Here is an 11545-nt window from a genome sequence, read left to right as displayed (position 1 = left end):
GCCATTTTGAGCGTTTAATTGACCCCACAAATGCGATGCTCCAGAAACTCAATCTGCTCAAAGGAAGGTCAGTTTTGTAGCTTCTGTAACAAGCTAAACTGTTTTCAGATGTGTGAACATGATTGCACAAGGGTTTTCTAATCATCAATTAGCCTTCTGAGCCAATGAGCAAACACATTGTACCATTAGAACACTGGAGTGATAGTTGCTGGAAGTGGGCCTCTATACACCTATGTAGATATTGCACCAAAAACCAGACATTTGCAGCTAGAATAGTCATTTACCACATTAGCAATGTATGGAGTGTATTTCTTTAAAGTTAAGACTAGTTTAAAGTTATCTTCATTGAAAAGTACAGTGCTTTTCTTTCAAAAATAAGGACATTTCAATGTGACCCCAAACTTTTGAACGGTAGTGTATTTTTTATGTGTTTCATGGGCAGGATGTACACTGTAAACATGATTGGTCCTTGGATCGAGCCCTGAGGGACACCACAGAATAAGGGAGCACAGAATCATCAATTTGGATCTTAAAAGTTTTGTTTGTCCGATATGACCTTAACCAAGCGACTAATGAGAGTTGTGTGGTCTACTGTGTCGAATGCAGCAATAAGATCAAAAATTATTAAAATGGCAGAATCGCCAGAATCTGGACAGTAAAAAGCTGTTAAAAACCCTTAAAAGTGCAGATTCGGTGCTATGAAAGGCTTTAAAACTGGACTGAAAATCATCAAGAATCGCGTCCAAATCAAGATAAGACTGTCATTGTAAAAGCACAGCTTTTTCTAAAATCTTTTAAATAAAAGGAAGCTTCGAAATGGGTTTAAAATGTTATAAAAAGAGGGATCTAAGTTAACAAGTGAACGATGAAAACCGATTCGCAGTTGTCGTTTGTTTGTTTTAGAGCCGTTCTTTTTGCAAATTGCCCATATCTCAGAATTAGAATCAAAAGCTCTATTGGCTTTATTTATTGAAATAGTAATGACATCGCTGAATTAGAGTCGTTCCTGAAGGCTCTATTCATGTGAAAGCTGTCATGCGCACTCACTTTCACAGGGGAAGAGTCTATTAAGCACCTGAACCGATAGGAAATAAAAAGATATCCTGCATTTGGGAAAACAAAGTGAACAAGAGTCAAAGGAAACGTAGCATTTGGATGCACTTCTTTGCAATCCCCGGGGTTGGTGACATGCAAGGTAAAGCGGACATAGTGACGTCACAGTCAAAGAATAGGGAAATGGCCCCATATCGTGGAATGTTTACAATGAAAACCAAGTTACAGAACACTTTTGAACAGCTTCTTCAAAGGAGCGGCTCCTTCAAAGAGCCATAAATCCCATCTCTAGTTTTACCCACGGCCCTTTGGTACATTTTCACTTTGGCCCTCAGTGTAAACTGTTTGGGCAACTCTTGTTCGAAGGGCTGATACTGAAAGTTTGCACAAGAGATTAGTCTATTTGGCTTGGTCACAGTAACCACTGATATGACCACCTGTGACATGGATGACATGACATCTGGTCACAATCACAACAATTCAGACGTGATCAAACAAATCCACGGCCAGCTTTTTTTAAATCCGTGTTTGCTTATCAGGGCATGGACATTTGTGAAATATCTAAGCTTTAGAACATGTTTTATCATGTAAAATCTCACTCAGTTGGTTTATTTCATGAATGACAACGAATATGGATGATGCTAAAGTATAATTCTGGTGGTAGTGTGCAATGGCTTTATTTTAGCTTGTAAATGTTGGAGGTGCTTAGTTCTTCCCTAAATGTTGCTGAAAGAATCCACAGCAGCAACAAAGCGTGTTTTGATGAGATGAGCTTTATTTAAATTGGCATTCCAAAGCTAGAGACAAATTGACAGAAGTATATATTCTTATGCACACTGAGCAGTGCAGCTGCAAGCAAGGTGGGCCTGCGTCGATTCCCTGATGTCCGTGCTGTAGTTGTAGAAATCTTGGCGAATCGTAGCAGCGTCTGAAAAGAGCAGAGCGATGATGAGGACCGCTTTTCATTCTTGACGGCTGCAGCCGTTGTCATGCACTCACCAGCGGCAATGCAGTGGAAGCCGACAGTGAGGGCGGTGGTCTTGACAGGGTAGCAGCCGGGCAGGCAGCGCAGAACGGGCTCAACGGAGAAACATTTTGACTCCCGGCCGTGTACGTTCATCGGCTTCTCCAGCTGCACAGACTCCAGCTTCATGCGGCATTCTGGGCCGGGAAGAAACATGTAGGTGTCATTTCCTGTTGAGGTTTCTGAAAATGTTATTTGTCATGTCTAACCTGTGTTGTCTCGGCAGCTCTCAGCGGGAAGAACCCAGGAATGAGCATAGCTGACTGCGTTCTTGGTCACCCGTCCGGTAGATGTCCTGAATTCCTTCCTGGTCTGCCCGTCAGACATTCCACAGAGTCCACACATCTGTCCCCTCATCCAGTCCACAACTTTAACCTGCATGCGAAATGGATTCAACCAATCAGCCGCATGTTCCATTGCTGAAAGTTGGCACGCAAGTTCTACTTACTTTACAGATTTTGCTGTCAAAGTAGACTTCTTGAAGTCCCAGTCTTGGGGCAAAGACAGAAATGCCTTCTTCGTTTTGTCTGATCTCGATTTTAGCTAGAAAAAACATTTCACATTTAATGCAGGGCATTAGCGAATGAATTGCAAGTGCAGATTTTAAAAGTGATAATGCTGCCTCACCTGTTGGGTGTTGGTATGGCAGGCTGGAGATGGGCAAATCCTTTCCGTTTACCTCCAGGATAATATTATCCTTCCTCAGGAACAGGTCGATATCGCTAGGAGTGTAAATTAAAAATGTACATTTATCGATCATTCTAGTAATCTCGATTTGTTTCTTTGATTAATCGGATAAGCCACACTTTATAGCCTCTGTGTATTTTAGGCAAAATAGTTGAAATAAACAAAATATATTTTCATATAGGATCGATGGATTAGCATTTGGCTAAATCCGTAGTGTCAGGCTTTCAACTTACAGGTCAGCAATTTTTACGTTGATGTGATGGTGGTCGGAGGCGTCCTTCTTCAGCAACACCATGAACTTCCTCTCGTGTGTGCAGTCTTGAGCCATAACCTGGTAGCAAGACAGCGGCATCTCGTTGGTGTATTTCCTGTTGTTGAAGGTGGTCAGGATGTTTCTGCTGTAGCTACATTCAGCTGAAAAGGACAAGAAAGGAACGTCTTGGAACATGAAGAAAGTGCTGTATGCCACCGGCACTTTTCTGACGAGCTGCACGCTACCTGCGCCGGCCTTGGAGATCAAGTAATGGACTTTATCGGCCAGGTCGTCAAAGGGTGTCAGACCTGTGAACTCATCCAGTGGCAGAGCGATAGGGAGACGCAAAGCCAGCTTATAGATGCTGCGCTGTAAAGAGAAGAGTGAAAGGATAAGGAACCATGTCTTGAAAAAATTGATTTGGGGTTGTTTCGTACTGTGGGTGTCTTCAAAATCAAATCCAAGGTCCTTTCAGATGTTGCAGCCACTGTGACTGACAGCTGATTAAGGCTGTTATTGTCCTTCCCTTGAATGACGCGGTCCAGCACGTAATCAGGAATGTACCGATAAGCCCTGTGAGAGAAGATTCTTCTATAATATAATACTCATTGTGTCAGTAGTGCAAGAGATTGCATACATCTTTGAATAGCGCCTGAAGTAAGATGGCAGTTCTTTCCAAGCCATTCTTAGGCGACCGGCCGGGCTCTGGCCAAGAAGACCAGTCTCAGCGGTTAACATCATCTCGTACTGCCTGCCCTTTTCTCCCCAAGCTACTTTAGCCTTCGGAGACACAAAAGATGACATGTAGCAATCGATACCGGCACTAAATTAAAGGTGTGGATGCCGGACAACAAGTTCTCTCACTGTGGCTTTGTGCTTGCTTAGCAAGATGCCATCCAGACTGAGAATCCAGTTGTTATCAGCAGCCAGGTTGGCCAGGATGATCTGAAGTCTGGCAGTAGGCATGTCTGCGTAGCCAGCAATTTGGTATCCCTGGAGCTTTCCATCGGCTCTCACAGCTTGGAAGATGACGGCGAAGATGGGAGCAATTTCCTTGCCCAGGAATTTAGTCTACCGGAGTAAAAATGTTTAGTGGGCTATTTTAAAAACAGATTAGTGGTGTGATTGCTATTTTTCAAAAAGACAGAACATTTTACCTGCTTGTAGATGGCTTCATAGCTTGAGGCGCTGCTTCTGCTTCTAGATTTTGATTTTGAGGTAGCAAGAGACTGCAACAATGTAACATGGAAGTTTGAGTAAACAAAATTAGACACCCCAAAAATGTCAAAACTTTGTCATTGTGTCCAAGCACCATCTTCATATACCTTCTTGTGGTTCTTCTGGAAGGTGCGGCTGTCAATCACTCGCTGTCAAGTTGATAAATGTTTTTGTGAGATTCCGAAACCCAACTGTTTGAAAAAGGCTGATTTGGGATGCTTACCTTTGATACTTTTCGACTGGACCTGGAAGACCTAGAGCTGGCACTGAAGAGGGAGGACAAACTAGATCCAGAGCTGCTTTTGGAAGTTCTGCTGACAGATCTCGAAGAACTACGCTTGCTGCTGACCGAAGATGATGACTGAAGTTTTGAGCTGGAACTTGAAGAAGAGGTCGCAGAGGATGAGGAGGAAGATGATGATGAGGAGGAGCTAGAGGAGTTGCTGTTGAGAAGTCTCTTGAGCTTCATCAGGACTGGCCTTCCTTCGATTTCGTCTTCACTCAGATTGATATGCTTGATAAGCTTCTCTGCAGCCTTAGGTCCAATCTGAACCATCATCTCCAGTCTTTCCACGGCTTCTCCGTCAACTGAAAGAAACATTAAATTATTGATCGGTTTATGCCGTGTGCCTGAAACGTGGATCCACGCTAACACTTACTCCTTTTCACAGATAAAGAGACTAAAAGCCTTCCTGCCATTCTGTACAGCAAGTTGTCTGTGATGAACGCAGCATTTTCAGAGAAGACCTTGAAACATCCTTTCAGTCCAACGCCATGAGCTTTGACACAGTACTTCTTATCAAGTGCTTTGCGCTGGATTGGCTTAGTATCTTTCTCTGTACCACGTGGAAGGAGTTCTGAAGATTGGGACTATTTAAAGAAAAACACATGCGTGACATTTTATCTTTTTATTATTGATATTTTGCTGCATGCACAACAAAACTCACCGAACTAACAGACTCAGAGGAAATGACCCGCGAGGTGAGGATCTCCTTTGAATTTGGCATAAAGGTGTTGGCAGGTATGAGGGGAGTGATCTTTTCAGCTCCATGTTCCTCAATGTTTCTCACCACAGCATAATACTGAATGCTAAAAGTGGGTCTTGGTTATGTTTGCTCTTTCAAAAGGATTGGTACAAAATACTGTGAAGAGTAAAGACTTACTCAACAACAGCAACATCTTCAGGTACAGAAACTGGTAGAGCCGCAATCTTAAAGTGTCCCTCTGCAATGTCGAGCCTTGCTGAAATCTTGGCTGGTACAATAGAGTTGAGCTTAAGTCTTGAGACCAGGGAAGCCTGGAGGATGGGGGTGTTCACTCCAATCACGGCAAAGGTACTCATAGCGATGCTAGAGGAAGAATGTGTGGTTCAAGTTTTCAGATTATAAGGATTATAATTGATATCCGTGTCAGATTTGTACACACCTTGGTTTGATCTCAGTGTTGAGCACCATGTTGCCTTTCAGAAGTTGTCTGAACTGAATGGGTTCTGACAGAGGTGGTGTTGCGGTGACTGTCACTAACAAAAAGTATTGACTTTTTAGGATATGTCACTGCTAGACATGTGCCCAGAAAAATTACATGTTGAACATGTTTCAGAGGCAATACTCACAATTAACATTTGCAGCGACCACAGCAGAAGTGTAGAGACCAAGCTCCATGGGGAATCCAGCAGCCGTTGGCATGATGCGGCGCACTTCAGTTGCCAACATTGGTTTAGAAACAAAGAAGGAAGCTCCAGACATCAGGGACTTGAGGGCACTCCTACTAAGCTCCTCAATAGAGGGCCATTTTTCCAGCTGTGTGGGTGCAAACCAAATCTTAAATATACTTGGAAATTAATTTAGCAGACAATTAATAATTTTAATGACCTCCTTCATCAAAGTCTGGTCAAAGTCAATGAAAGCAATTTCTTGCCCGAAGAACCTGACGTAAAAGGAGGCCAGAGGCTTGGTGTTGGGCATGGACCTCCACTCAGACAGCTGTGAAAATAATCAAAATACCATTTAACTTCGAACAGCCTTACATTGTACGTTATCTATTTTTTACTGGAATTTATAGTTTTTTTACAGCCTTAATGACGCGCTTCATCTTTGTGAGCCTGTCCACGTTATCAGTTAATGCGTGACTTTTCAGCAGAGTCTCCTGGAGTCCCTCAGTTCTCACTCCGACCTAGAAAAATGATCATTTATGTCAAAATTATTTGATACTATAGGAATTCAAAGCGAGGAAGGTTTTTGAATGTTCCTTGCACCTCTAGGACATCAGCAGCAGCTCCAGCAATGTAGGCACTGGTCTTAGCCATGATGCTTCTAGGCAAAATGGAGGCAGCATCGTTGATGTAGAAAGTAGTGGCGGCAGCCCCAAGCATCAGGGGATCTGGGAAAATACAGTTGTTGTAGTTAACGCTACAGAAAAATGGGCAGGGTGTGTATAATAAATAGCCTACTGCTATAGATGTCCATCTGAATGGCTCTGCTGAAACGGAGGCTCAGTCTTTCCAGCTTCCTGCTCAAGAGTTTGACTGCGATGTTGCAAGCGGCGGCACTGTAATGACAGTCATGCTAACATGTGTTTGTGCAAAAAAACTCCTTTTTGGATGTGTGTGAGAGGGCCCTTACATGGAAGCATGGTTTGGGGAAGTGCTTCTCGTCAGGGACTTCATGTGAGAGTAGGTGAAGCTAGCCACCTGCATGTCCTCCTCCGTCCTCAAAATGTTGGCAAGGTTTGTCACCAGACCAACCGGCGGCCGTGTCTCGAAGAGCACAATGCAGGCCAGCATACGGAGCTCAGGGTGAAGAGCCTTGTCCATATACAGCTGAAGAACCAGGTCCTGGACCTAATGTCGGTGAGACAACAAGCACATTGTGTAGTTTTTGCATTTGAGAACAATACTTTTAAAGTTGTACAGGCACGCCTCTAAATGTGCACACAAGCTCAGACTTAAAACTGCCACAAGAAGACAGAATTTTGTGTAAGACTTGAACAATCCTTTGGTCTTTTGTGGCTAATTTGCAACAAATCTCGTGAAACATACAGTATGTTCTATCTTCCAAACAAGTATCACTTTATGCAAAGAATTGGGAATTTACCATTCTTGGTTCCTTCTTGGCAATGTTCCTCAAGGCCATGATCGCCTCAGCGTGAACACTCACGGGCAGGCTTGCCGCTGCTGTGCCATGTATGGGCAGGATCTTAGTGATCGGCTTCAGGCTCATAGGATGGCCAGCATTGCCCAACACCTTCAAAGTGTAAATAATCTCCTGTGGATTGGCCTTAGCCAAATCTTTTCGAAGATATTCGTGGACGGGCTGTTGGCGAGAGGAACAGCATAGAATTATTATTCATTCAAAAATAGAATTAGCTATAAAAGAAAACAAAGGACTAAGATCATTTCACCTTGATCAGCTCGACAGGACAGACCGGCTTGTCAATACAATGTTTGTAAACCATGGTACCGTAGGCAAGGCTGACAAGCTCGCGCAGAAGTGGGCTCTCCTGTACTTTGTTCTTCTCAAACAGGATCTGTAAAAGACAAGATGGTGAAATGTTTCATACGTCCCTAGTAAGTTAAAAAACAAGAACATTTTCTGAAGCATTAAAAGACTTGGACTCACGTTAATTATCTTAATGGCCTCAGTGTCTGCTGTCACCATGTGAACCGATGCAATCAAAGCCTGAGCGACTTCGGCGACCGTCATCTCGTTAGCCTCCAACTTTTCCGTTATGAATCTCAGAGCAACATGAGTTCCAATATAAGGAATGGCATCCAACAGCCAACGTCTGGGAAATAAGGATGTTATCTTTATCTGACCATTTATCGGACTGAATGCTGTTTTGATAAAATGCTAATTGGAAAAAAAAAGTCACCTGTGTGTTTCTTTCGTCTTATGCTGGTTCCAAAGCCTTTGCAGATCTTCATATTTGGCCATGCGAAGAAGTTGAATGAGCTCCAAATACTTGAGTGGGGCATCCTCTTGGGCTCTGTCCTTGTTGTGGTCGACCATGTGGTTTAAAATCTCTACAATCTACATCGACATAAAGAAAGTGATCAGTGTCATATGTCGGCATTTCTCAATCTAGATTTGGTGAAATGAGGATACCTGGGCCTGGACGTTGGTGAGCCTCACAAGCTGAATGGGTGTTTGCAGCAGCTCGGTGGAGAACTGGTACTTGAGGGATCCACGGTGGAGGTACTCTGCTTTAACCGGTACGATGGGAACTTTCTGGACCTCCAGGAAAACCAATTTTTGCCTAGGAAAAATTACATTAAAATATAAATCCTCTGTGTTCTTTAGAACTTTATCCCAGATGTCACATACTGGGTCTCCATCTGAGCAGCTCCATTTTTCTCGTGGAAAGGTGAGAACTGAATGACTTCATTGACAGATGCCTCCAAGATCATCACACCACTGGGAACCGACTTCAGAACGTAGTTGTATGCCGTCGCTCCTTTCAGGTTCTTGGAATCCTTACACGACCAACACACAAGTCAGGTTTATCACTCTACATCAGCTTTGACTTACACTGGCATAGTCGAGGCAAAGACTGATTTACCCGCTGACACTTGGCACACGTCTCAGTGTAGGACAACCCGATATCCTTCATGATCCTTTCCTGACAGTGGGTCAGATCTCTGGTCTTGGTCAGATGGATACGTTCAGCCTTCTCATCTTCGGTGATGGCATAGAGAGTCTTGCACACACCCTGAGCTCCGTCCTTGTGAGAAATGAGCGCTTCAAGAATCTGTTATGATTGGACAACACAGGACGGTCTTTGACTAACCTCTTGCATCTCGTAGACATTCTGCGTCTTCTTGATGTTGAGCTGCAGAACGTTCAGCACACCTCTGTAGATGTTCAACACCATCACGGAGACTCCCTCGGGCGCAAACATTTTTCCGACGACGCCGTTGGTGTACTCAAACTTGATGGGGATCATGAGCTGAGGGGCCAGGGCTGCTGTCAGCTTAGGGGTCGGGATAAAAGCATCCTTTGGCCAAACACCGCTGTACTCGAACAGCTCTGGTTCCACAAGCTGCAGTGTTGAGATGGCACCGTAAATTCAAGTACTTTTTTCATTGAGTGTTTGAATATCATACTGATGTTCACCTTGACCATCAACAGGTTCTGTTCTATGGCGCTGATGAAAACTTTGCTTCTGACTTTTAGTCCAGCTCTTGCCAGTCCTTCCTCTGGTAGACCGCCCAGGAGCAGTGTCTCATATTTGTAGACATATGTCTTACCCAGAGCAAAGTCAGGGGCTAGAAAAGTCAAAGTGTTGATTGGCACATTGACAGATACCAGCACTTATACTTACAGTCAAAGTCTTACTAAGCCTTTTTATTTTATGTTGTGTCAGACAAAGTAACAACTCTAAAATATTCAGTGGTCCGTACAAAACTTGCCATCCAATCAAAATTATAACATCTGAACTGGAAAATACTTATTTTTCCCTCTCAATAGATTTGTTCTTACTTTTAGACCAGTGATTCTCAAACTGTGGTGGTACACACGAGTGGTATACAGGCTCCATCTTGTGGTACGCCAAAGAATCACTTCATTAAAGTCCAACGTTTTATTTTCATATATTCAAACTGTAATGTTACAGTGAACAAAATATGTTAAATATACTTGTCCAATAATACCTCTGCCTTGTTTTAATGAATACTTAGGCCTACTACGCTTCTGTATTTTAATGTTGTCATTATGGTGGTATTTAACGAATACTTGGGTCTACTACACTACTGTATTTTAATGTTGTCATTATGGTGGTATTTAAGGAATACTTAGGTCTTCTGCACTACTGTATTTTAATGTTGTAATTATGGTGGTACTTGATGAATACTTAGGTCTACTACACTACTGCATTTTAATGTTGTCATTATGGTGGTACTTAATGAATACTTAGGTCTACTACACTACTGTATTTTAATGTTGTCATAATGAGGGTACTTAATGAATACTTAGGTCTACTACACTACTGTATTTTAATGTTGTCATAATGAGGGTACTTAATGAATACTTAGGTCTACTACACTACTTTATTTTCATGTTGTCATTATGGTGGTACTTAATGAATACTTAGGTCTACTACACTACTGTCATTATGGTGGTACTTAATGAATACTTAGTTCTACTGCACTACTGTCATTATGGTGGTACTTAATGAATACTTAGGTCTACTGCACTACTGTCATTATGGTGGTACTTAATGAATACTTAGGTCTACTACACTACTGTCATTATGGTGGTACTTAATGAATACTTAGTTCTACTGCACTACTGTCATTATGGTGGTACTTAATGAATACTTAGGTCTACTGCACTACTGTCATTATGGTGGTACTTAATGAATACTTAGGTCTACTGCACTACTGTCATTATGGTGGTACTTAATGAATACTTAGGTCTACTGCACTACTGTCATTATGGTGGTACTTAATGAATACTTAGGTCTACTGCACTACTGTCATTATGGTGGTACTTGGAAAGCCAAGGTTTTGCTGAGGTGGTACTTGGTGAAAAAACTTTAAGAACCATTGTTTTAGACCAATCAGCTTTTTTGAAGTAATTTGTACTAAAGTATGGAGATATGTTAGTCAAAATAAGATACATAATCTACCAGCAGAGCAATAAAATGATACTTTTAGTAAATGGTATATATATTATATTCTAGCAATAAACTTCTTGTTTTTTAACTTGATTAATACAAAGCTGTTTTGTGGACCTTTTTTGGATGATTTATATCATCGCTGTCCAATAAATGAAGTATTTTTCAGAGAAGCACAGTTTTTGGATGGAAAAGAATCAAAGCTGACATTTACAGACAGATGTCTAGGACAGCATGTGAAAAAGTCAATGTTGAACTTACCAAAGTTATGTTGCGCAGCTGAAAGAGAAATGCACAATGAAGGAATGTTAGCAGTGTTGTAGAATCAAAACAGGTCAAATGTAGTATTAAAAGAAAATGCTCCTAAATAAAAAGGACACTCACCCACAAGGGCTAGAGTCAGGGCAAGCACGACCACCCTCATGGCTGATGGGTTGTACCTGCCTCTCGCCACCAGCAGCCTTTTAAAGGCAACTTTTGTGCTGACAAGGTGACAAATCCAGCGAGTCAAAGTCAAGCATCAAATGTCAATATTTGTTGTTGGCCCAGAAGTCCTGCAATATTGCATGTGCTGTTAAAAGCTGCATGATTTAAATCATCAAACTACATTTTTGATTTTATTGGAGTCAGAAATTATGTCAAAATGCTATTTTCATTTGTGTTTCTAGCCTTTCTCAGTACACACAGAATGAAATAGT

General features: G+C 42.1%; 1 protein-coding gene across 1 annotated transcript; it reads right to left on the bottom strand.

Annotated features, from left to right (window-relative positions):
• Positions 1 to 1838: 1838 nt before the first annotated feature.
• Positions 1839 to 11271, bottom strand: LOC133635455 (vitellogenin-1-like). The gene is given in 32 exon segments (XM_062028673.1): positions 1839 to 1981; positions 2053 to 2214; positions 2287 to 2452; positions 2526 to 2620; positions 2705 to 2799; positions 2998 to 3178; positions 3263 to 3386; positions 3455 to 3590; positions 3655 to 3797; positions 3882 to 4088; positions 4175 to 4246; positions 4343 to 4384; positions 4459 to 4823; positions 4895 to 5105; positions 5183 to 5324; positions 5399 to 5584; positions 5661 to 5754; positions 5848 to 6217; positions 6306 to 6407; positions 6490 to 6614; positions 6685 to 6782; positions 6857 to 7074; positions 7328 to 7546; positions 7635 to 7760; positions 7853 to 8018; positions 8106 to 8263; positions 8339 to 8489; positions 8558 to 8706; positions 8793 to 8954; positions 9021 to 9272; positions 9347 to 9543; positions 11232 to 11271. Coding segments are annotated over 32 exon segments (5055 nt in total). The 3' UTR covers positions 1839 to 1880.
• Positions 11272 to 11545: the final 274 nt, after the last annotated feature.

This window comes from Entelurus aequoreus, linkage group LG19 (assembly GCF_033978785.1).
Source record: "Entelurus aequoreus isolate RoL-2023_Sb linkage group LG19, RoL_Eaeq_v1.1, whole genome shotgun sequence".
NCBI classification, from domain to species: domain Eukaryota; kingdom Metazoa; phylum Chordata; class Actinopteri; order Syngnathiformes; family Syngnathidae; genus Entelurus; species Entelurus aequoreus.
This window is presented reverse-complemented; position numbering and strand designations above follow the sequence as displayed.